Source organism: Pongo abelii, chromosome 18, assembly GCF_028885655.2.
Source record: "Pongo abelii isolate AG06213 chromosome 18, NHGRI_mPonAbe1-v2.0_pri, whole genome shotgun sequence".
In the NCBI taxonomy this organism is placed as follows: Eukaryota; Metazoa; Chordata; class Mammalia; order Primates; family Hominidae; genus Pongo; species Pongo abelii.
The window spans coordinates 57,994,808-58,020,258 of record NC_072003.2 but is presented as its reverse complement, the minus strand read 5'-3'; the positions used below and the strand labels follow the sequence as shown (position 1 = coordinate 58,020,258).

General features: G+C 43.8%; 1 protein-coding gene and 1 long non-coding RNA gene across 3 annotated transcripts in view; one reads left to right on the top strand and one right to left on the bottom strand.

Annotated features, from left to right (window-relative positions):
• The window catches only part of GOT2 (glutamic-oxaloacetic transaminase 2), a 26,854-nt gene extending 11,446 nt beyond the window's left edge, over positions 1–15,408 (top strand). Inside the window, 8 exon segments of the mRNA NM_001131416.1 lie at positions 590–718; positions 3,583–3,642; positions 4,152–4,313; positions 4,540–4,644; positions 6,024–6,174; positions 6,648–6,813; positions 12,997–13,147; positions 14,246–15,408. Of these exon segments, the coding sequence (NP_001124888.1) occupies positions 590–718; positions 3,583–3,642; positions 4,152–4,313; positions 4,540–4,644; positions 6,024–6,174; positions 6,648–6,813; positions 12,997–13,147; positions 14,246–14,368 (1,047 nt within the window). The 3' untranslated portion in view covers positions 14,369–15,408.
• The window catches only part of LOC129050820 (uncharacterized), a 23,235-nt gene continuing 12,535 nt past the window's right edge, over positions 14,752–25,451 (bottom strand). Inside the window, exons 3-5 of one of the 2 annotated variants that reach the window (XR_008514645.1) lie at positions 19,315–19,437; positions 16,524–16,676; positions 15,529–15,660 (exon numbers count right to left, since the gene is read on the bottom strand). This is a non-coding gene — a long non-coding RNA (uncharacterized LOC129050820). Of the gene's footprint in view, positions 15,661–16,523; positions 16,677–19,314; positions 19,438–25,451 lie in introns of both variants that reach the window. The other variant, XR_008514646.2, reaches the window with a different exon arrangement.

Below are 25,451 nucleotides of genomic sequence, written 5' to 3'. Positions count from 1 at the left end.
CTTGGTCTTGTGCATTCCAAGAATCTCATTTTATGTTAAATTGTAACCAAGAGAGACTATACCCATCCACATAAAACCTAACTTAAACAATAAAATACAGTTTGGAAAAGAAAGTGTTTCTGTTCTGCAATATAAACTATCAAGCGTTCTACCTACCATTCTTCTCGGAGAGTAACTTCAAATTTTAAAAAAAGATTTGGCCGGGCGCAGTGGCTCATGCCTGTAATCCCAGCACTTTAGGAGGCCGAGGCAGGTGGATCACCTGACGTCAGGAGGTCGAGACCAGCCTGGCCAACATAGTGAAACCCCGTATCTACTAAAAATACAAAATTAGCTGGGCATGGTGGTGCACGCCTGTAATCCCAGCCACTCGGGAGGCTGAAGCAGGACAATCACTTGAACCCAGGAGGTAGAGGTAGCAGTGAGCCGAGATCACATCACTGCAGTCCAGCCTGGGTGACAGATCAAAACTCCGTCTCAAAAAAAAAAGACTTTACCTCCAAAACTTAACTTATAAAACTTTAAACATTAATCATAGTAATTCCAAGTAAAGAGAAGAAACTCAATGGATGTATTTTCTCTTGTCTAGGCAGAGGCCCAGATTGCCGCAAAAAATTTGGACAAGGAATACCTGCCCATTGGGGGACTGGCTGAATTTTGCAAGGCATCTGCAGAACTAGCCCTGGGTGAGAACAGCGAAGTCTTGAAGAGTGGCCGGGTAAGCTGAGCAGTCTCTGGCATCATCCCAGGTCTATTTTAACAAATTTGTAATTATTTAAACAATTTTAGGCCAGGCGCGGTGGCTCACGCCTGTAATCCCACCACTTTGGGAGGCCAAGGTGGGCAGTTCATCTGAGGTCGAGAGTTCGAGACCAGCCTGATTAACATGGAGAAACCCTGTCTCTACTGAAAATACAAAATTAGCCTGGCATGGTGGCGCATGCCTGTAATCCCAGCTACTCAGGAGGCTGAGGCAGGAGAATCACTTGAAGGCAGAGGTTGTGGTGAGCCGAGATCTCGCCATTGCACTCCACCCTGAGCAACAACAGCAAAACTCCATCTCAAAAAAAAAAAAAAAATTAAGAAATATGAAAAGATAACTCATTTTGTGTGTAATGATTGTTTTGAGGAGGCCACACTATTTCTAATAATTCTTATTTGATAGTAAATTGCCATCATTAAATAAAATAATTTTCATGGACACCAATTCCAAAAATGTGCTACTAGTAATCCTGAAAATGTGGTAGTCATTTGACTGATAGATTTGATGTTACTTTTGCTGTTAGTCTCTACCTGCTTATGTTCATTTTACATTGAATATGCTTTAGAAATGTTAACTATGCTGAGTTTTAAGCTTGCAGTTAGCCCACACCCTCATGTCCTAAGCTTCCAACTTGCACAGAAGCAGCAAGCAGGAAACAAGCCATGGGTGAACTGTGGGGGCTGGACCAGTCTGGCAGCCCTCTGCTGTCCCTTCACAGCCCACATGGACACAGAAAGAAGACCACGCTCCCAACATGTGAACTCATGCACACTGTGGTTCACTTTCTTTGGAAAAAAACATGTTTTTTAGTGAGTGCATTTGTATGTTTTTCTGGGTAAGCCTGGGGAGTGAAGAAACATACAAACTAGCAAAATTAAGTCAACATTTTCTCTCCCCTTCCCCCTCTGAAAAGCCAGAATAAATACACTTTATTTACAAGACTGGTCTAAGTCCACACATGAATTTGTTAACTCAGAGTGAAGCACACAACCTCAACCCCAGGGTTATGTAGTAATTATCCTACGTCAAATAGAATTTGGTTTAGTTCTGTCCATACAGTCAACTGCCTGTTAGCCCCTCCTGGAAATTTCTGTACTTTTTAATTCATGTGTTTTTTTGCCTAGTCTCTGCTCCGTCTAGATAACAACCAAGTATGAGGCTGGCCTACCTTAAAATAACATCAGCTTGTCTTTTATAAGTTGTTGTGCCTCAGCCGGGCGCAGTGGCTCACTCCTGTAATCCCAGCACTTTCGGGGGCCGAGGCGGGTGGATCACCTGAGGTCAGGAGATCGAGACCAGCCTAACCAATATGGTGAGACCCCTGTCTCTACTAAAAATACAAAGATTAGCCAGGTGTGGTGGTGCACGCCTGTAGTCTCAGCTACTGGGGAGGCTGACATGGGAGGATTGCTGGAAACCAGAAGGTGGAGGTTGCAGTGAGCCAAGTTTATGCCATTGCACTCTAGCCTGGGTGACAGAGCAAGAACTTGTCTCAAAAAAAAAAAAATTGTTGTGCCTTTGTGAATCATAGTATTATGGGACCTACAGTGAGGTTTTTATTTCCATCATGCCAAAGTTTTCAGGACAAACTATTTAAAATAATTTTTTAGTTGGGTTTTTCCCTCTTTAATCTACTGCCACCCCAGTCCAGAAAAATACGTTTTGTAGAGCCTTGTACTTCTACAACACCTTTAAAAACAACAAGCAAAAACCTCTTAAACCTACGGTGATTTCTTGTTTGTCCCTTAAAGTTGACCAATTTGAATAAGGAGATTCACCTCAGGCATCTTCCTATTACCCAAAACATGAATATTTTCAGATTATGAAAACACATAGAAGGGGACCTCTTAGAAAACCTTTATTTATTTATTTAGAGATGGAGTTTCGCTATTGTTGCCCAGGCTGGAGTGCAATGGCGCGATCTCAGCTCACCACAACCTCCGCCTCCCGGGTTCAAGCAGTTCTCCCGCCTCAGCCTTCCTGAGTAGCTGGGATTACAGGCATGTGCCACCACACCTGGCTAATTTTGTAGTTTTAGTTGAGACAGGGTTTTTCCATGTTGGTCAGGCTGATCTCGAACTCCCGACCTCAGGTGATCCGTCCACCTCGGCCTCCCAAAGTGCTGGGATTACAGGTATAAGCCACCGCGCCCGGCCAGAAAACCTTTAAAATGTTGTAATGTTATCCTTGTATACTTGTTGACTTGCTTTTCAAGGAACTTTGATGTTTAGAGAGTCATTCTACTTTGTATAATTCTAAAGTAGTATTTTAATGTAGTGACTGTTCTCAGTGTCTTTTTATTTTATTTATTTATTTTTTTTAGACAGAGTCTCACTCTTTTGCCCATGCTAGAATGCAACGGCACAGTCTCAGCTCACTGCATCCTCCACCTCGCAGGTTCAAGCAATTCTCATGCCTCAGCCTTTCTAGTAACTGGGATTACAGGCGTGCGCCACCACGCCCGGCTAATTTTTGTTTTAGTAGAGACAGGGTCTCGCCATGTTGGCCAGGCTGGTCTCGAACTCCTGACCTCAGGTGATCCACCTGCCTTGGCCTCCTAAAGTTCTGGGATTACAGGCATGAGCCACCGCACCCAGCCTCTCAGTGTCTTTTTATATCTTTTATATAATTCACCCATTTTTCATATTGAGGAGGAATTTTTGTGTTCTGAAAGTTTCGCCTGTAACATGGAATGATACTAACAGGCCATAAAGAATGAGCTTCTGAAGTATGAAGGGTCCTGGACAGAGCAGTGGCCCTGGGTCTGGGCCTATATAGAGAGTGTTGCACATCACTGACCGTGGGTATCTCTCCTTCAGTTTGTCACTGTGCAGACCATTTCTGGAACTGGAGCCTTAAGGATCGGAGCCAGTTTTCTGGTGAGTCTGGAAGCTTCTTCAGGAAAGAACTATAAATTCCAGATGACAGGGCTTCCTGTTGTGTATGTATTTGACTGTTGATGCAGAAGTAGATTTCTTCTTTCCATGAAGTTTGCAGATGTCCTATTCTCTGATGAAAAAATGAAAGGACTTTGAAGAAATTACAGGAAAGATATATTAGTGATGATGATAAATTCAGTTCACTAGGAACTTACTATTTACTAGGGAGCTTTTGCATTTTAACTTGTTTAATCCCTGTGAGAGAGGTACAATTAACCCCCTTTACAAGTGAAGAAAGCAAGACCCAGAAAGGTCCTTGGCTACACAGCCAGTATAACTGTCAGAGACTATTCCAACCCAGGCAGTCTTACTGCTGAGTCAATACTGCTTCTCAACCATAGAGAGAAACTGGATTTCAGTGGAGAAAAATGTTCTCTCAGTAAAGCACGTCAACATTTTTTTGCCTCTCCTTTGTTCATTTTTCTGTTTCCTTTCGTCCCATCTTTTAGCAAAGATTTTTTAAGTTCAGCCGAGATGTCTTTCTGCCCAAACCATCCTGGGGAAACCACACACCCATCTTCAGGGATGCTGGCATGCAGCTACAAGGTTATCGGTATTATGACCCCAAGACTTGCGGTTTTGACTTCACAGGTGCTGTGGAGGATATTTCAGTAAGTGTGGCTTTCAGGGTGAAAGAGGTGAATCAAACTCCTTGCTTGCAGACATTTGATGTCTCCTACCATGTCCCAATATCTGAGTTAAAATACTGGGGAAGAGCTGATTCCCACACTTCTGGTTACCTTTGTTACTTATCAAATGATGACGATCCTGTGGCATTTCAGATAAACCGTTTCCTTTAAAGCTGCAAAGTCGTCTCTTGGCTGTTTTTCTCTTTAGAAAATACCAGAGCAGAGTGTTCTTCTTCTGCATGCCTGCGCCCACAATCCCACGGGAGTGGACCCGCGTCCAGAACAGTGGAAGGAAATAGCAACAGTAGTGAAGGTGAGGAGGATGAACTCACTGGCGACAGTTCTGTGTTTAGTAACCAGCTTTGGAGGCTTAATTTGGCAATGTCTCAAAGAGAGTCTTAACCTTGAACCTGCGTGAAATGTCCACACAGGTGGATAAGCTGCCAGAAAAGGGCTCCCCATTTGCGTGATTAGCAGTTCTGGGATTGATGACGCATGAGTATTTGAAAGTAATTTTTTTTGGCCAGGCGCGGTGGCTCATGCCTGTAATCCCAGCACTTTGGGAGGCCGAGGCGGGTGGATCACCTAAGGTCAGTTCGAGACCAGCCTGGCCAACATGGTGAAACCCCGTCTCTACTAAAAATACAAAATTAGCTGGGCGTAGTGGCCCATGCCTGTAATCCTAGCTACTTGGGAGGCTGAGGCAGGAGAATCACTTGAACCCAGGAGGTGGAGATTGTGGTGAGCCGAGATTGTGCCACTGCACTCCAGCCTGGGCAACAAAAGCAAAGCTCTGTCTCTAAAAAGGAAAAAAAGATAATAATTTTTTTCCTCATCCTGGATGTAGGGAACTCTGATAAAACCTGTCCACTGGCCCCAGGATGTCTGCTGTTGATGCCTATATTCGCCCTGGTCAGTGGTTGCTTATTGATCTTTTTAAACACTTTTTCATGTCCTCTCCTTTGCAGCATTGCCATGATCACTCTCAAAGTGTAGCCAGCTGTCAAAGAAGACACTAGTCAAAATTCCTAGGGAGGAAAATATTATTCCTGTTGTCTCATGTCCCTGTTTTCCCTTTTCACTCCTTTTCATTTCCCTTTCTTTTCTCTCTCTTTTTTTTTTCTTTTGAGACAAGAGTCTCACTCTGTCGCCTTAAGCCGGAACGCAGTGGCACAGTCACAGCTCACAGCAGCCTCTACCTCCAGGGCTCAAACAATCCTCCTACCTCAGCCCCTGAGTAGCTGGGACTACAGACATGTTTGCCACACCTGCCTGGCTAATTCTTTCTATTTTTCATAGAGACAGCATCTCACTTTGTTGCCCAGGCTGATCTCAAACTCCTGGGCTCAAGTGATCCTCCCACCTTGGCCTCCCAAAGTGCTGGGATTATAGACATGGGCCACCATGCCTGGGCAGTTTCCCTTTCTTTAACTTCTGTCAAATCTAAGCTGCAAACAGAATGAGACAGAAACAGCATTTGGAGAGCGCTTTCAAGATAAAATGGCTCTAATGATGTTGTCTCATGAGTCCTGGGTATAAGATGAGTCTTCCAGGATTACGTTAGCCCCAGAAAAGGCTTATTGTGCTTATTGGGACCATGTCCACCTCACATAAATATCTTTCAGACTTTTATAAACATCTGGGGCCTCTTCAGAAAGACTGCTAAAGCTTTGATCTTTCATTCCTTCTCAGAAAAGGAATCTCTTTGCGTTCTTTGACATGGCCTACCAAGGCTTTGCCAGTGGTGATGGTGATAAGGATGCCTGGGCTGTGCGCCACTTCATCGAACAGGGCATTAATGTTTGTCTCTGCCAATCATATGCCAAGAACATGGGCTTATATGGTAAGCTACAGCACCCAGCATGACACATGCTCTCATGCTGGGAGAGAATGCCACGAGGGCATAGAGCTTGTGGGGGTGTGTGTGTGTGTGTGTCCATCCATGTCCATGTTCCTCCCTACCCTAAGATGAAAGACCAGTATCGTAGATTTTACTGATTTTCTTAGCCATATATTCTTCGGTGTCCTTAAATTTTTCCAGCAAAGGAAACTGATTACTGCTTCTCTAAACAAAAAGTAAGAAATCCATGAGCCAAGAAGATAGATACAATAAAAAATACTTTTGAATACTCTGAGTACTCAAAACTTCCTTGTGCCTCAGTTCACCACTCTTGTTGTTGAAAGCTTTTTATTTATAATAAAGTTATTTTGGGGTCCTTTGGATGGAAACACATAATACATAGCAAATACACTCATGATTTGCTTTAGCACATTAGATAGTAGAAGTAGAAGACAAGATCCATTTTTGTCTTTCAGGTGAGCGTGTAGGAGCCTTCACTATGGTCTGCAAAGATGCGGATGAAGCCAAAAGGGTAGAGTCACAGTTGAAGATCTTGATCCGTCCCATGTATTCCAACCCTCCCCTCAATGGGGCCCGGATTGCTGCTGCCATTCTGAACACCCCAGATTTGCGAAAACAATGGTAAAGGCTTATGCCACTCCCCAGCCACCCACCTGTTCCCACCACTGCTCCTTCAAAGCTAGTTTTTAATTGACCTCTAGTGATATACAGTACCCCATAGATTCCATATGCGGAAGGCAGGGAAGGGAGCAAAAAATGTGCATTCCTTTTTTAAAAAATTAAGGCCGGGCGCAGTGGCTCACGCCTGTAATCGCAGCACTTTGGGAGGCCGAGGCGGGTGGATCACCTGAAGTCGGGAGTTCGAGACCAGCCTGACCAACATGGAGAAACCCCGTCTCTACTGAAAATACAAAATTATCCGGGTGTGGTGGTGCATGCCTGTAATCCCAGCTACTCGGGAGGCCGAGGCAGGAGAATTGCTTGAACCTGGGAGGCGGAGGTTGCAGTGAGCCGAGATTGCGCCATTGCACTCCAGCCTGGGCAACAAGAGCAAAACTCTGTCTCAATCTATATAGATAGATAGATAGATAGATAGATAGATAGATAGGTTGAGACAGGGTCTTGCTCTGTCACCCAGGCTGAAGTGCAGTGTTGCAATCCTAACTTACTGTAACTTTGTACTCTTGGCCTCAAGCGGTCCTCCAGCCTCAGCCTCCCGAGTATTTGTTAGCACTTTGAACCAAGTTAATTGGTATTTCTCTGTAAGAGGCAGACATAATTTTTAAATGGTAGTTCCTTTTATTCCGTCATCTCCATGTTAAATAGAACCTGCTTTCCCCTAAAATCAGTTTCAAATTAAGTACCTTACATAGGAAAACTTCCTTAAAAACATCATATTTTTGTTTGTGTCCTAATAATTGCTAGCATTGAATCAGTATTTTTGCATATCTTTGTATTTTATTGTAGAGACAGGGTCTTGCTGTCTTGCCCAGGCTGGTCTCCTCAAACTCCTGGGCTCAAATGATCCTCCCACCACGGACTCCCTAAGTGCTGAGATTGCAGGTGTGAGCCACTGCACTCAGCCTGTTTTTTATTATCTGTACTATCTGACTCTCAACATCTGTTCTCTGAATTCGTGTTACTACATCTTTTTGACCACAATCCACATAAGAAATATATTTAAGGCTGGGCACAGTGGCTCACACCTGTAATCCCAACACTTTGGGAGGCTGAGATGGAAAGATCATTTGAGACAAGCCTGGGCAACATACTGAAACCCCATCTATAAAATTTTAAAAATAGATATTTTACATCATGTCCTTGAACATATTATATATTTATATGTGTATATGACTGAAACTGTTTTTCAGACTCAATACTAAAGCCTTCATGAGCTTTACTCGAGTTTTTTGTTTTGTTTTGTTTTTTGTTTTTTTTTTAAACAGTCTTTGCTGTGTCACCCAGGCTGGAGTGCAGTGGCACAATCACTGCAACCTCTACCTCCTAGGCTCTAGCAATTCTCATGCCTCAGCCTCCCGAGTAGCTGGGATCACAGGTGTGCACAACCAGACCCAGCTAATTTTTTTTTGTATTTTTAGTAGAGACGGGGTTTCGCCATGTTGGCCAGGCTGTTCTCAAACTCTTGGCATCAAGTGAACCACCTGCCTCGGCCTCCCAAAGTGCTAGGATTACAGGCATGAGCCACCAAGCCCAGCCTTCACTCCAATATTTTCTAAATGCCAATTGCATCTTACTAAGTTGAATTTAACATACTAAGCCAGGCAAGGTGGCTCACACCTATAATCCCAGCACGCACTTTGGGAGGCCAAGGCGGGTGAATCCCTTGAACCCAGGAGTTCGAGACCAGCCTGGGCAACATAGCAAGACTGTGTCTCTATTAAAATAAAAGAAAATAAAAAATTAAAAAATTAACCTACCAATGGGTCATGACACATAATTTAGAAAACACTGCTCTAGAAAGGGGTTGGCAGACTGTTCTGAGAGTCAATCCAGTTTGCCCCCTATTCTTGTAAATAAAGTTTTATTGGAACACAGCTGTACCCATTTGTTTATGAATTTTGTATGGCTACTTCTTTGCTGCCACGGCCGAGTGAGCAGTTGTAGCAGGCAGAGACCATATGGCCCATAAAGCCTAAAATAATTACTGTTTAGCCATTTACAGAAAGTATGCCAACCCCTACTCTATGAGTTCATAAAACCATGATGCCTGTGGAAGGTGTGATTTGTTATATGAGTTTATCCTGTGTAGCTGCTTAGTTGAGAGGTCACATCTCTGAGCAGCTCTTGGGTAGAAAAGCTAAATCTGCTATCTCTAAGAAACTGGATATGTACCTCCCCTAGTCATCATGTGACAACTATTTTTTCTGTCTTCACTTTCTGTCTCATGAACATTAAAGTAAATACTAAGAGTCTGGTTCAGGATAGTTTTTTTTGTTTTTGTTTTGTTTGTTTTGTTTTTTCCTTTTGATTTTTTATAAAGACAAGGTCTCACTGTGTTGTCCAGGCCAGTCTCAAACTCCTGGGCTCAAGTCATCCTCCCACCTCACCCTTCCAAAGTGCTGGGATTACAGCTGTGAGCCACCGCACCCAGCTCAGGATAATTCTTTATGATATAATAGGTTCATGCTAGACCTACCAAAAAATTGAGTACTTTTTAAGTTATATTTTTTTGCAGCATGATATTAACATGTAAGTATATTTCAGAAAGTTTGTGAAAGGGAAAAAATTAACCATAACTCTAGCTATTCTAACTCAGCTTTTTTTTTTCCCTTGCCCATTGTTTGTTTGTTTGTCTGTCTTTTGTTTGTTTGTTTATTTGTGTGTGTGGGTTTTTTTGTTTTTTGTTTTTTGTTTTGAGACAGAGTTTTGCTCTTGTTGCCCAGGCTGGAGTGCAATGGCACAATCTTGGCTCACTGCAACCTCTGCTTCCTGGGTTCAAGCGATTCTTCTGCCTCAGCCTCCCGAGTAGCTGGGATTACAGGCATGTGCTACCACGCCTGGCTAATTTTGTATTTTTAGTAGAGACGGGGTTTCTCCATGTTGGTCAGGCTGGTCTCGAACTCCCGACCTTAGGTGATCTGCTCACCTCGGCCTCCCAAAGTACTGGGATTACAGGCGTGAATCACCGCGCCCAGCCACCCATTGTTATCTGTAGTTGTGACATACTGTTATATATGTATGTGCAGGACTGGCTTTGGTTTTGTCACTTAGAATTATACTAAGCTTTTTTCACTTAATATTTTCAATGTTTCTTGAAATATTTTCATATTCTCTGGTTATGAAGATTTTTTTTAATGCATGCATTTCAATACACAATTTGAGAGTCTGTAGTAGACAAAGATGCCATACTGTGTTAATGACTACCCTCAGGGTGGTTATAATCCGATGAGAAAGATACACACATGACTTTCTTGTTGTTGTTGTTGTTGTTGTTGTTGTTGTTGTTTTGAGAGAATCTTGCTCTGTGGCCCAGGCTGGAGTGCAGTGGCACAATCTCGGCTCACTGCAACCTCTGCCTCCTGGGTTCAAGTAATTTTCCTGCCTCAGGCTCCCCTGAGCTGGGATCACAGGCACCCACCACCACGCCTGGCTAATTTCAGTATTTTTAGTAGAGACTGGGTTTCACCACGTTGGCCAGGCTGGTCTCAAACTCGTGACCTCAATGGATCCATCCACCTTGGCCTCCCAAAGTGCTAGGATTATAGATGTGAGCCACTGCACCTGGCCACACGTGAGATTTAATATAAGACAGAATGGAATAAATGATGACTAAAGGGAGAGCTGTTGATTCTAGTGGGGAGTTGGAGAAGATGTAATGACTGCGGCATGTGAGCTGTGCCTTAAAGAGGGGAAAGGGCTGCTTTTTTTGTGAAGGAAATGAAACGGACAAGGAAACTGGGCAGAGATCTGAGTGAGGGCATAGGCCTGGGACGTGCATTATGCAGAACTTGTGTAGAAAGCCCCAAGTTGTTTTCGTGACGAAAACACGAGTGTGAGGAGGACTGTGGGAGGCAGCCAAGCTGAGAAGGTGGAGCAGATCGTGAAGCACCCTGGTTGATACTGTAAGAAGTCAGAACTTGATTCTCCAGGCAACAAGGAGGATGGAGGGGTTTGGCTAAGATGGCTCCACATCTAGCCCTGTTCATGCACTTAATATCTTTGGGATCCAGGCCTCAAAGTGAATGAAGCTGGACGATGGACACTGTAGGAAATTTAAAATCAGATGCCATAGCTGGAGGGGCCAGGGGCTCCTCAGCTCCAGCCAGTAATTATTTTGCTAATACAGTGCTATCAGCTTCTCATTTTTCAAGAGAAACTACAGGTTTAAGCTTTTAGGCACAAGTGCCCAATTTAAAAATGTTTCACTGGGTGAAGTAAAACATTACTAGTCCCATATTTGGTCTTTAATTGGCAGTTTGTGGTCTCTCTTCTAACTGTGCATAACATCATTATAGAGAGATGGGTTAGGAAAGTGAACACCTAAGAACAGGGAGATAAACTGTAAATGGGAATGTCATTGGTGAGAGCCAAGAATGTCCCAGAGCCATGGGAATGGAGTGGAAAGGGTAGATTCTGAGGAAGGGGAAGGTTGTATTCAGAATCAGGTGATCCCTGTGCACAGTCAAAGGACTACCTTCTCCAGTCCCTCAGACAGAATTTACCCTCCTTGGGGCTTTTAGCATAGCAGTGTCCTATGTGTTTTACATTTTGCGGCCATATTCCGTACTTGGTTTACAGGTTTGGTTACCAGCATCTCTTGCAAGCTTTTGAAGGCAAGGACTATGTCTCAGTCCTCACCACCTAAAATAGCTTGGCTCATTGTAGATTCATAGTACATTGTCTCAATTGTGAAGATGGGAATGTATATTTCATCCATGTCAAAAATAAGGTCATTTTTTTTGTTGTTTAACCCACAGCTTTTACCTTAATCTTAGTAGGTTTTAGAGTGATTCATTCACTTTTTTTTTTTTTTTTTTTTTTTTTTTTTGAGACAGAGTCTTGCTCTCTCACCTAGGCTGGAGTGCAGTGGCGCCATCTCCACTCACTGCAAGCTCCGCCTTCTGGGTTCACACCATTCTCCTGCCTCAGCCTCCCCAGCAGCTGAGACTACAGGCACCCGCTGCCACACCCGGCTAATTTTTTTGTATTTTTAGTAGAGACGGGGTTTCACTGTGTTAGCCAGGATGGTCTCGATCTCCTGACCTCGTGATCCGCCCGCCTGGGCCTCCCAAAGTGCTGGGATTACAGGCGTAAGCCACCGCACCCAGCCCACTTTTCTTAATACAGATGCAATTATGATGGGGTTACATCCCAATAAGCCTGTCATAAGTCAAAAGTGCATTTAAGGCCAGGCTCATGTCTGTAATCCTAGCACTTTGGGAGGCCAAGGTGGGAGAATCACTTGAGCCCAGGAGTTCCAGACCAGCCTGGGCAAAATAGGGAGAACCTGTCTCTACAAAAAAAAAAAAAAGAAAATTAGCAAGGCATGGTGGAATGCACCTGTGGTCCCAGCTACTTGGGAGGCTGAGGCAGGAGGATCACTTGAGCCTGGAAGATTGAGGCTGCAGTAAGCCATGATCATACCATTGTACTCCAGCCTGGGTGATAGACTGAGACCCTGTATCTAAAAAAAAAAGAAAGAAAAAGAAAATGGGCCAGGCGTGGTGGCTCACACCTGTAATCCCAGCACTCTGGGAGGCCAAGGCAGGAGGATTGCTTGAACCTTGGAGTTTGAAACCAAACCGGGCAACATGGCAAAACCCCATCTCTACATTAAAAGAAAATGCATTTAATACACTTAACTTACCAAACATCATAGCTTACCCTAGCGTACTTTAAACATGCTCAGAACAGATATTAGACTACAGTTGAGCAAAATCATCTAACACAAAGCCATTTTATAACAAAGTGCTGAATGTCTCATGTAATTTATTCAGTACTGTACTGAAAGAAACAAAATGGCTGTATGTGTACTTAAAGTACGGTTTCTATTGAATGTATATTGCATTTGTGCCATTATGAAGTTGAAAAATGGTAAGTCAAGGACTGTCTCTACTCAAGTGTGTTAACTGTTTTAGTTGCCTGATGGAAATAGTGTTCCAATATAAAACAGAATGCTATAAAATAGCTTTCTTCCCTGGCCAGTGACAGCATGTCACTCACTCATGACCTGAAAATTGAGGCACACTAGGGGAGCGCTCAAGGGACGTAAAAATGCAGTGAACTCCAGCATATCGGTCAGTGCTTAGGCAGAATGAGCTGCATCTCGGAGTTTCTTTACAGGCTGCAAGAAGTGAAAGGCATGGCCGACCGCATCATTGGCATGCGGACTCAACTGGTCTCCAACCTCAAGAAGGAGGGTTCCACCCACAACTGGCAACACATCACCGACCAAATTGGCATGTTCTGTTTCACAGGGCTAAAGCCTGAACAGGTGAGTGATTCTGATTTCTCTGCAGCAGACCAACTGATCAGTCTTTGCAAACCCGAAGGGTTCTTTTTTTTTCTTTTTTCTTTTTTACTTAATGTTTTCAGGTTTTTTGTTTTGTTTTGTTTTTGTTTTTGTTTTGAGACGGTCTCGCTCTGAAACCCAGGCTGGAGTGCAGTGGTACAATCTCAGCTCACTGCAACCTCCACCTCCCAGGGCTTAAGTGATCCTCCTGCCTCAGCCTCCCGAGCAGCTGGGACTACAAGTGAGTGCCACCACACCTGGCTAATTTTTGTATTTTTTGTAGAGACGTAGTTTCGCCATGTTGCCTGGGCTTGTCTTAAACTCCTGGACTCAAGCGATCTGCCTGCCTTGGTCTCCCAAACTATTGGGATTACAGGTGTGAGCCACTGAGCCCAGCCCCAGAAGGATTCTTCATAGATCACCCACCTGTTCAAAGTTACCCTAAAAACAGTTAAAACAGTTATTTTGGAGCCCTTTTAGGTAAAAGTATTGTAATACTTTTTAGCATTTATTTTGCTTTTTTTTTTTAGTTGTTTACCTCTCTGTATCCCCCATGAACTCACAAACTTCTAAAGAGCAGAGCTTGTTTTGATCATGTTCATGATCACTATTGGTTCTCCCAAGAGAGCAACAGGAGGAATAGCTGTTTCATAATTGAATCCTGGCTCTGCTGAATCTAAAGGTGTTTTTTCCCCATCTGTTTATGCCTCAGAATTCATCATCCTACTTTAAAGTAGCTTTTTTTTTTTTTTTTGAGATGGAGTCTCACTCTGTTGCCCAGGCTGGAGTGCATTGGCACAATCTCGGCTCACTGCAGACTCTGCCTCCCAGGTTCCAGGTTCCAGGTTCCAACTATTCTCCTGCCTTAGCCTCCTGAATAGCTGGGATTACAGGCGTGAGCCACCGCACCCAGCCTTAAAGTAGCTTTTTATTCTTATTTTATTCCAAGCTAACAGCAAATTCTGGGAACAGGTTTTAAGCGAGGAAATGGAGCTTTGGTAAGTTGGCTACTGTGCCATGTCAGGCCGGGGAGAATCCCCTGTACCGGGAAGAGGTACCCAAGTTCTTTCCTCTCTGCAGGTGGAGCGGCTGATCAAGGAGTTCTCCATCTACATGACAAAGGATGGCCGCATCTCTGTGGCAGGGGTCACCTCCAGCAACGTGGGCTACCTTGCCCATGCCATTCACCAGGTCACCAAGTAATGTCCCTGGTACGAGGAAACAGAGACAACCTTTCTGTCTTCAGCCTCTGCTATTGAGGGCTTCACACAGACAATGAGAGAGGGTGGATGGTGGTGAGTGGATCATTTCTGTCAACCACAGTGTGTAACACTCAGCATTTGAATGTTTCTCAGAAAAGAACATGTAGTGACACAGGGCAGAGGCATCCGTGGCTGGCGTCTGGAACATTAAACCAAACTCTCCCCTGTCCTTTTTTCTCCAACTTTTCTCAAAGAGTTTACATGTGCAAGAAAGTCATCACACCAAAAAACCTGTCAGTTATGCCATGGCAATATTTCAGAAGCTTTAACTGAAGTGTCAGGTTCGTCGTGAGAAACAGCACACATTAGAGGTTTTGAGAGAAGACCTAGTTCTGTCATGAGCAGTCGGCCTCGTGTCTGTCCTCCCATCTTGGAGCAACCTTATCAACAGGCCGCACTGCAGAAATGATGTTTTATGAAAACCACTGAGGCTGCTGCCACTCCAGCAAGGAAAATAATGCAGTTTCCTGTCTTATTTAAGAAAAAGAGAAGGCTCTCTTTTCTCCCTTGTCATTGCTGTTCTTTTCCTTACACACAAAGATTTTTTAACTATTGCAGATTTTCATCCCATTCTACTGCTTGACTGACCATCAACTCCATCCTATCGAGATTTATTTAAGAATGAAGAACATAATTTTCTGCTGATGCTGTACCCTCACCTTTCTCAGCAAAGAATAGTGGAGAGTAGGAAACTGTACTTTATCTCGGCATCCTCTTGAATGATAGTGTAAGTTTCTCCGGTTGGGATGTTGTTGCTGCCCGGTTGGACCTCCTCCCTTTGTTGAATGTGGTGTGCAGCCACTCATCTCACACCATGAGTCCAGCGGTGCAGAGTGGTACCAGGAAAGAGGATATTCTAGGCTTTGTGTGCTGCTAGCTGGATTCAGGCTTCACCCACTGGAAAGAACCACCATCTGCTCTAACCATGTAGACTTATTGCGGCCTGGTTTCTCTGTTACAATAAAATTACTGTAGACCCAACTACTGTCTACTAAGTTATCTTTTTTCTTTAATGGGAGGAAGGGGTAGGAGTGGGTAAATAAATATCCTAGGAGTTTGGAATCGTGTAGCTGATCATAAGCCAGTAGATGTATCCACTATTCCAAATATTGGCTGAAGATTCGTCGTTTTCTTCTTCATGTTGCCATTCAGTTTGTCCAGTCCGAAGATGCTGAGAATGTGGGTGTAATACCTTGGACCTTGTGGGGAACAAGTGGAGTCCCATGAAGGATCCTGTGGATATAGGCAAGGGGTAGAAGGGATGGAGGAGAAGTGACAACTTCAGTGGTCTATAGGAGCCAAGAAGGTAACGTAAATAAAAAAGTGGTGTGAACTGGATTTAAGATGATCAATGGTGATCAACTCTCATCCTCAGCATTGAGGAGCAGTAGTGAAGTGACAGGAGCTGTGAGGATGAACACCCAAGGTGGTAGGTCTTACATTTTTCAAGAAAAATGGAAATCTTGATTTCTGTGGTTGGTCTGTTGGTGCTTAAAAGTTGGCAACTGGTTCAATTTTTAAAAAATTATTTGGGCTGGGCATGGTGGCTCACGCCTGTAATCCCAGCACTCTGGGAGGCTGAGGTGGGCAGATCACCTGAGGTCGGGAATTTGAGACCAGCCTGACCAACATGGAGAACCCTGTCTCTACTAAAAATACAAAATTAGCTGGGCATGGTGGCGCATGCCTGTAATCCCAGTTACTCAGGAGGCTGAGGGAGGAGAATCGCTTGAACCCAGGAGGCGGAGGTTGCGGTGAGCCGAGATCATGCCATTGCACTCCAGCCTGGGCAACAAGAGCAAAACTCCGTCTCAAAAAAAAAAAAAGGAAAAAAAAAATGATTTGGAAGCAGGGTGCAGATGGCAGACTGCAAGTCTGTGTCCTCTGATATAGGTCACATGCCCCTGTCAGCAGACATCTAGCACTGGCACCTGTGTGGCATCAGTCCTGCTTGTGGTATTTTGTCCCTTTCATTCACTGCAAGGAACCTTTCATTGTGGGAGAGTGACCAGCCAGATAAGCAATGGAGCAGGAGCCAGGCCCAGAGACCCTCCACAGTGTCCCCATGGTTGCTGGGATGGGGAAGCAGGCTCAACTTGTTCTTTCCCCCTTGCCTTCTCCTGAGGGACACACTGCATGGCAGGTCAGGGGTCGCTCTGACTCTTTGCTTCTCTGTGTTCCTGTTACTAGTGGACATTCCAAGGTGGTGAAAGGATATGTGAAAGGACTGGTTCACTGGATGTCTTTATCTGAAAAGGGGAAACAATAGACATATTAGTCCACTGCTCTACAAAGGTACTGACTGCCTAGGTTAGGAGAAACTGAAGTTCTCCCTGTCTGGAGCAAAAATGGTTGAAAGTTGGTTGCCAAGACTTCAACTCATTGTGAAAGGAACTTAACCCCCACCCCCTGGTCTCACTCTGTCGCCCAGGCTGGAGTGCAGTGGCGCGATCTCGGCTCACTACAACCTCCACCTCCCAGGTTGAAGCAATTCTCCTGCTTCAGCCTCCCAAGTAGCTGGGACTACAGGCGTGTGCCACCACGCCCAGCTAATTTTTTGTATCTTTAGTAGAGATGGGGTTCCACCATGTTGGCCAGGATGGTCTTGATCTCCTGACCTCGTAATCCGCCCGCCTCAGCCTCCTGAAGTGCTGGGATTACAGGCATGAGCCACCGCACCCGGCCTGACCTTGTTATTTTTAAACATGGGTACTACCACCTTACACTGGACTAAGTCCCATTCATCATGTGGTGTCTGCAGCTTGCTGGTTTTCTGAGAAGGTCAGAACATTGGCCCACAGCCTTTTCCTAGTTCCCTAGTCTGGGTCTAAAATGTTAACATTCTCCAATCTGATAGTAGTCTGCCTGCTCAGAGAGAATAGTCGTACCTTTGTTTCATTATAATTCAAGGTAGAATAGTTCCCAAATCTAGATCATTTATTTAAAATACTAGTTCTCTGGCCTCACCTCTTAGGCATTCTGATTCAGCATGTCTAAGAGAAAGCTTGACAATCTATTTTTTTAAATAAAAAAAAAACTGCAGTTGATTCAAATATAGGTCACCCATAGATCAGCCATGGGGAACTATCAGCCTGAACTGTTTCAGGTATACATCTAAACAACCAAAGTCCAACTTACTCAGCCAACTTGAGAGTTTATTCTAAGCCTTTTTTCTGGATTTTTTTTTTTTCATAGAAATTACTGGGGGTTTTTTTTCTTTCTTTCTTTCTTCTTTTTTTTTTTTTTTTTTTATGAGACCAGGTCTTGCTGTGCTGCCCAGGCTGGTCTCAAACTCCTACACTCAAATAATCCACCCACCTTGGCCTCCCAAAGTGCTGGGATTACAGGTGTGAGCCATCGCACCTGGCCTATTGGTTTATTTATACCTAATGATAACTGAAAGACCAATTGTTTCTTTTTCAAAATATCTTATAAAAATGTTGAAAACAGTAGTTTTTATTGATAACAGTAGGGTATGCTCATTTTAGAAAATTTTAAATTCCTCAAATGCCTACCATGTGGAGATAACAATTGTTTGTACTGAATTGTCTTCCCTTGGTTTTTCTGTGCAAATATTTACATGGTAGAGATTGTACTACTAATATAATTTTGGCTGGGCGCAGTGACTTGGGCCTGTACCCAACTACCCAAGAGGCTGAGGTGGGAGGATCACTTGAGCCCAGGAGTTTGAGGCTGCGGTGAACTATGATCTAAATGAAAAGAATGAACTTTGACCCCCTACTTAACAACATATACAAAAGTTTATTCAAGATGCATCACAGACTTAAATGTGGAAAGTGAAACAATAAAGCGTCTAGAAAAAAAGTAGGCGCAGGCACCATGGCTCATGCCTGTAATCCCAGCTCTTTGGGAGGCTGAGGCAGGAGGGTTGCTTAAGCCCAGGTGTTCAAGACCAGACTGGGCAACATAGTGAGACTCTATCTCTTAAAAAAAAAGAGAAAAGGGCCGGATGCAGTGGCTCATGCCTGTAACCCCAACACTTTGGGAAGCCGAGGCGGGCAGATCACCTGAGGGTCAGGAGTTCGAGACCAGCCTGGCCAATGTGGTAAAACCCCGTCTCTACTAAGAAAATATAAAAATTAGCCAGGCATGGTGGCGTGTGCCTGTAATCCCAACTACTCAGGAGGCTGAGGCAGGAGAATCACTTGAACCCAGGAGGTGAAGGTTGCAGTGAGCCAAAATCACCATCATTGAACTCCAGCCTGGTCAACAAGAGTGAAACTCCATCTTAAAAAAAAGGGGAGCTGGGCGCGGTGGCTCACTCCTGTAATCCCAGCACTTTGGGGCCAAGGCAGGTGGATCACGAGGTCAGGAGTTCAAGACCAGCCTGACCAACATGGTGAAACCCCATCACTACTAAAAATACAAAAATTAGCCGGGTGTGGTGGCGCACGTCTGCAATCCCAGCTACTCAGGAGGCTGAGGCAGGAGAATCGCTTGACTTGAATCCGGGAGGCGGAGGTTGCAGTGAGCCACGATTGCGCCCCTGCACTCCAGCGTAGGCGACAGAGTGAGACTCCATCTCAAAAAAAAAAAAAAATATTCAAAACTTTAAGCAAATGTTCTTAAACAAGACATAAAAAGCACTGACCATAATTAGACTTCATCAAAATTAAGGATTTTTGTTCCACAAAGGAAACCAATAAAGTGAAAAAGCAGTCTTCAGATGGAGAATATATTGACAGTACATATAAATAACACCAAAATCCAAGCCAAGAGTGGTGGCTCACACCTGTAATTCTAGCACTTTGGGAGGCTTAGGCAGGTGGATCTCTTGAGCCCAGAAGTTTGAGACCAGCCTGGGCAACATGGTGAATCCCCATCTCTACTGAAAATACAAAATTAGTCGGAAGTGATGGTGCATACCTGTAGTCCCAGCTCCTCAGGAGGCTGAGGTAGGAGGATCGCTTGAGCCCAGGGAAGTTGAGGCTGCAGTGAGCCGTGATTGTGCCACTGTACTCCATCCTGGGTGACAAAGTGAGGCCCTGTCTTAAAAAAATAAAACTAGAATCCAGATATATCCAGAACTATTCCAAATCAATAAGACAATCCAGTTTTTAAAATGAGCAAGAGACTTGAAGAGGCAAGTCACAAAAGAGGATATGCAAATTTGAATTTGCATATTCAAAGCATATGAAAAAGTGTTCAGTATCATTCATCAGGGAAACACAAAACCACTATTAGACACACCCACCTAAATGGCTAAAATTAAGACAAACACCACCAAGATTGGTGAAGATGTGGAACTAGAACTCTCACTTTGCCAGTGGAGTTAATACTGTCAGTATTTACTAAAGCTACACATATGCTGTCTTAGTCCTTTTGTGTCGCTATTAACCCTTTCCCATTTAGAAAAAAAAACACAGCTTGCTGCCAGTGCTCATTTGAATTTTATATAAACACACTCTTTGAGGCTGAACCAAATCTGATTGATTTTCAATGTGAAAATAAAATATAAAAACTGTTCTTGGAGTTATTTCTAAACAACTAACATCAGAATCACCTGAATCATCAGAATTGTCTATTTTTGAAAAATCAGATTCATCAAATGAATCTTTGGCCAACAACTGTTTGAGAATGATGTTAATTAACATCATGCATAGGAATGCTACATTTTCCAGGATTTGACATTTTCAATGATAGGCAATTACTATAGTAAATGAAAATACCACTGCTAAAAACACAATGCTATAAATAGAACGACGTCTTTTGTTTCCAAAGCTGATATACTAGAGCGATGCAAAAATAATAAAAGCGAGATATTTCATGGCAAATTTATCTCGGGGTAAATGCTGCAGCCATAAGCACTGCCAGTGAGTATTCTCGGAGCAAATAAGACAAGGATTAAGGAATACCAGAGTTGGGTAATTTATAAAAAGAGGTTTATTTGGCTTATGGTTTTACAAGCTGTACAAGAAGCATGACCCCAGCATCTGCTCTGGTGAGGACCTCCGGCCTCTATCACTCTTGACAAAGGCAAAGGGGAGCTGGTATAGGCAGACATCACTTGGTGAGACAGGAGGCAAGAGAGGGGAAGAGAGGTGTCAGGCTCCTCTAAACAGTCAGCTGTGAAGGAAACTTCTGCCAACTAACAAGAGTGAGAATTCATTACCAAGAGGACAGCACCAAGCCATTCAAGAGGGATCCGCCCCCATCACCCAGACACCTCCCATTAGGCTCCACCTGCAACATTGGGGATCAAATTTCAACATGAAATTTGGAGGAGTCAGATACCGAAACCATAGCATATTCCTATCCTATGACCCAACAATTCCATTCTTAGGTATACACTTAAGAGAAATTTGTATGTGTCAACCCAAAGACATGAAAAAGAACATACACAATACCTATTCTTAATTGCTGTATTAGTCTGTTTTCACACTGCTATAAAGAAATACCTGAGACTGGCCGGGTGCGCTGGCTCACGCCTGTAATCCCAGCACTTTGGGAGGCTGAGGCAGGCGGATCACGAGGCCAAGAGATCGAGACCATCCTGGCCAACATGGTGAAACCCCATCTCTACTAAAAATTCAAAAATTAGCCAAGGCGTGGTGGCACATGCCTGTAATCCCAGATACTCAGGAGGCTGAGGCAGGAGAATCGCTTGAACCTGAGAGGCAGAGGTTGCATTGAGCCGAGATCACGCCACTGCACTCCAGCCTGGGCGACAGAGCAAGACTCTGTCTCAAGAAAAAAAAGAAAAAGAAAAAGAAATACCTGAGGCTGGATAATTTATAAAGGAAAGAGGTTTAATTGACTCACTGTTCCACATGACTGGAAGGCCTCAGGAAACTTAACAATCGTGGCATAAGTTGAAAGGGAAGCAGGGACCTTCTTCAGATAGTGGCAGGAGAGAGAAGTACAAGCAGGGGAAATGCCAGAAGCTTATAAAACCATCAGATCTCATGAGAACTCACTCACTCTCACGAGAACAGCATGGGGAAAACCACCCCCATGATCCAGTCACCTCCCTCCCTCGACACATGGGGATTACAATTCGAGATGAGATTTGGGTGGGGACACAGCCAAACTATATCAATTGCCAACACCAAAAACAACCCAAGTATTCATCAACAGAAGAATGAATTTTTCTCTTAGAAGAATGAGTTTCTGGCTGGGCACAGTGACTCATGCCTATAATCCCAGTACTTTGGGAGGCCAAGGTGTGTGGATCACCTGAGGTCAGGAGTTCAAGATCAGCCTAGTCAACATGGCAATGAAACCCCATCTCTACCAAAAATGCAAAAGTTAGCTGGGCGTGGCAGTGTACTTCTGTAGTCCCAGCTACTTAGGAGGCTGAGGCAGAAGAATCACTTGAACCTGGGAGGCAGAGGTTGCAGTGAGCCAAGACTGTGCCACTGAACTCCAGCTTGGGCGACAGAGCGAGTCTCTGTCTCAAAAAAAAAAGAATAGTTTCTTAAAATTCACAGTCATGGGGGGGAAATATATATATATATATGTATATATGTGTGTGTATATATATAACTATATATATATATATGTGTATATATGTATAGCTACTTAGAGCAACCTGGATGAATCTCATAGTATTGACCAAAAGAAACTAGACTCCAATGAGGCAAATACTGTATAATTTAATTTATATGAAGTTCATGAACTGGCAAAACTAATCTATGATGACATCAGCCAGAACAGTGGGTGCCTTTTCTAGAGGGGGATATTACCTGGGACACAAGAGAGACTTCTGAGATGCTGGAAACATTCTGTATCAATCTGAGTGGTGGTTGCATGTATGTATAAACACTTGTAAAAATTTCAGTGAAAATTTATTACATGTAAAGTTGTTCCTAACATAAAAGTAAATATATTTTTTTAAAAGAACCAGCACAAAATCTATTAAAAATGCTTAATCTGGCCGGACTCAGTGACTCACACCTGTAATCCCAGCACTTTGGGGGGATGAGGCAGGAGGATTGCTTAAGCCCAGGAGTTCAAGACCAGCCTGGGCAACACAGTGATATCCCATCTCCAAAAGAAAAAAAAAAATTGCTTAATCTGTCATAGGGATAAGAAAAAAAAGCTATAAGAGCTGTGCTAGAAATGTTTTAAATCTTGCTCTGGGTCATGGTTACAAAAGTGAATACATAAGTAAAAATTCATCAGGATGTGCTGAATTTAGTATATTTTACTCACTTTGATCTATGTATCTTACCCTTCAATTTTTTTTTTTTTTTTTTTTTTTTTGAGATGAAATCTTGCTCTGTTGCTAGGCTGGAGTACAGTGGCACAATTTGGCTCACCACAGCCTCCGCCTCCTGGGTTCAAGCGATTCTCCTGCCTCAACCTCCCAAGTAGCTGAGATTACAGGCGTGTGCCACCACGCCCGGCTAATGTTTGTATTTTTAGTAGAGACGGGGTTTCGCCGTGTTGGCCAGGCTGGTCTCAATCTCTTGGCCTCATGATCCGCCCACTTCGGCCTCCCAAAGTGCTGGGATTACAGGCATGAGCCACCACGTCCGGCCCTAAAATAAGCTTTAAAAAATACAGGAGAAAAAAAGGAGTGGGAGAAACAAGGCAAATGAGCATACTAAAGAAAGCAAAATAATGCCACAAAGAAAATGAAAATTTTGGCCATAGATTCTCACATATGTTGAAAGTACTGAAAGACAATTATGTAAAGTAGATATCAAAGAAGGAAAAAAACAATCAAAAGAGAATAAGTGAGTTGGCAGAGCTTAGGAAATAAGCGGAAGATAAAAACAAAACAACATGGTTTCATTTTAAAACAGTAAAAACTTGCTGTCGAGTCCCCAGTGAGGTGGTAGGTTTGGGGAATCTGCAGACAGGAAGGCCATTCTCTAGCTGGATGCAGTAGCATAAGCATGTGGTCCCAGCTATTTGGGAGGCTGAGGCAGGGGGATCATTTGGGTCCAGGAGTTTAAGTCCAGTCTGGGTAACATAATGAGACCTTGTCTCTAAAAAAGAATTTTTTTTAATTAAAAAATATAGGCCAGGCGTGGTGGCTCACACCTATAATCCCAGCACTTTGGGAGGCCAAGGCAGGAGGATCACTTGCCTGGGCAACATGGTGAAACTACAACTCTACTAAAAATACAAAAATTAGTTGTGTGTGGTTGCACACGGCCTATAGTCCCAGCTACTCAGGAGGCTGAGGTGGGAGGATCGCTTGAACCTGGAAGCTGGAGGTTACCGTGAGCCAAGATCGCACCATGGCATTCCAGCCTGGGGGACAGAGAGACTCCGTCTCAAAAAAATTTTTTGTAAAAAGTATATATACTCTAAAGAAAAAAAATGAAATGAAGGCCATTCTCTAAATGTCCAAATCTAAAAAAGGAAGTTACTCAATATCCAAAGATCTTTTCGGACCAATTCCTGGAGCAATGTGAAGGAATTGCAGCTGAGAATTTCTGTCAGGCTTATATTTAACAATCCCTTACCTTTATTTACGTGGCACTTAAAAATGGACATGATCGGCCAGGCACGGTGCCTCACGCCTGTAATCGCAGCACTTTGGGAGGCTGAGGCAGGCAGATCACTTGAGGTCAGGAGTTCGAGACTAGCCTGGCCAACATGGTGAAACCCCATCATTACTAAAAACAAAAATTAGCCAGGTGTGGTGGCGGGCACCTGTAATCCCAGCTACTTGGGACGCTGAGGCAGGGAGAATCGCTTGAACCCAGGAGGCGGAGGTTGCAGTGAGCCGAGATCGCACCATTGCACTCCAGCCTGGGCAACAGTGAGACTCCATCTCAAAAAAAAAAAAAAAGTACATGATCTTATTTGATGCCCGTAGCAACCTTCAATAAATATTTTTGAGCAAATACTGTGGTAGGTCATTTGTGCTTAGAACTCGAAGGCACCCTTTATTGTTTTTCCCCATCTTGGCTTTGAGACTATAGACTTTACCAATTAGGGCTCCTTTGGTTGCAAGTGCCAAAAGCCAGCTTGACTGGCACAAGAATAAAAAGGGAGTTACCTCATGTACATGTACTGGAGAACAGCCCAAGGCTGATATAACAGTAGCTCTAGCTCTCTAGCTGGTAGGTCTAACAGCCAGAGCCAAGTGCTCCATGTTGCCAAGAATCTGCCTCCATTTGTCAGCTTCACTTTTTTTTGCTGCTGGTGCTGGCACTGGCTTCATTCTTCTTCTTCTTTTTTTTTTTTTTTTTGAGATAGAGTCTCGCTCAGATACCCAGGCTGGAGTGATCGCAGTAGTGCGATCTTGGCTCACTGCAACTTCTGCTTCCCAGGTTCAAGTAATTCTCCTGCCTCAGCCTCCCAAGTAGCTGGGATTACAAGGGCCTGCCGCCACACCCAGCTAATTTTTTACATTTTTAGTAGAGACGGGGTTTCGCCATGTTTGCCAGGCTGATATCGAACTCCTGACCTCGAGTGATCCAACTGCCTTGGCCTCCCAAAGTGGTGGGATTACAGGCTTGAGCCACAGCGCCTGGCGGGTACTGGCTTCATTCTTGAGAAGGCCATCCTCTCAACAGTGAGAAGATACTCACTAGCAGCTCCAGGAGTTTTTAATAACTCCACTCCCTCTCAAAAAAAAAAAAGAGAAAGAAATAAAAAAAGCTTCTCTTTCTCAATTTCCACAAATGTCTGAAGACCTATTCTGAGTTGGTCCAGTGTAGGATATTCCACAGCAGATGCAAAAGCATAATGGAAGGCCTGGAAGCAAGTTAGAGCTTAAAAATTGGAGCAGCAAGAGATCTGTCTAGCAGGGCAGGCAGAGGCCACACCACCAAGTGCATTATGTCTTCTTAAGGAATTACTGGATCCTGCAGGCAAAGGTGTTTAAGGAACAAAGTCATCTGCTCCATCTCAATTCAGTTGCATCAATATGAACATTGATCCCCATCCAAACTCTTACTCTCAACTGGAGGAAGTGGAAAATAAAGAACAATTCTTGGCCAGGCATGGTGGCTCACACCTGTAATCCCAGCACTTTGGGAGGCCGAGGCAGGTGGATCACCTGAGGTCAGGGGTTCGAGACCACCCTGGCCAACATGGTG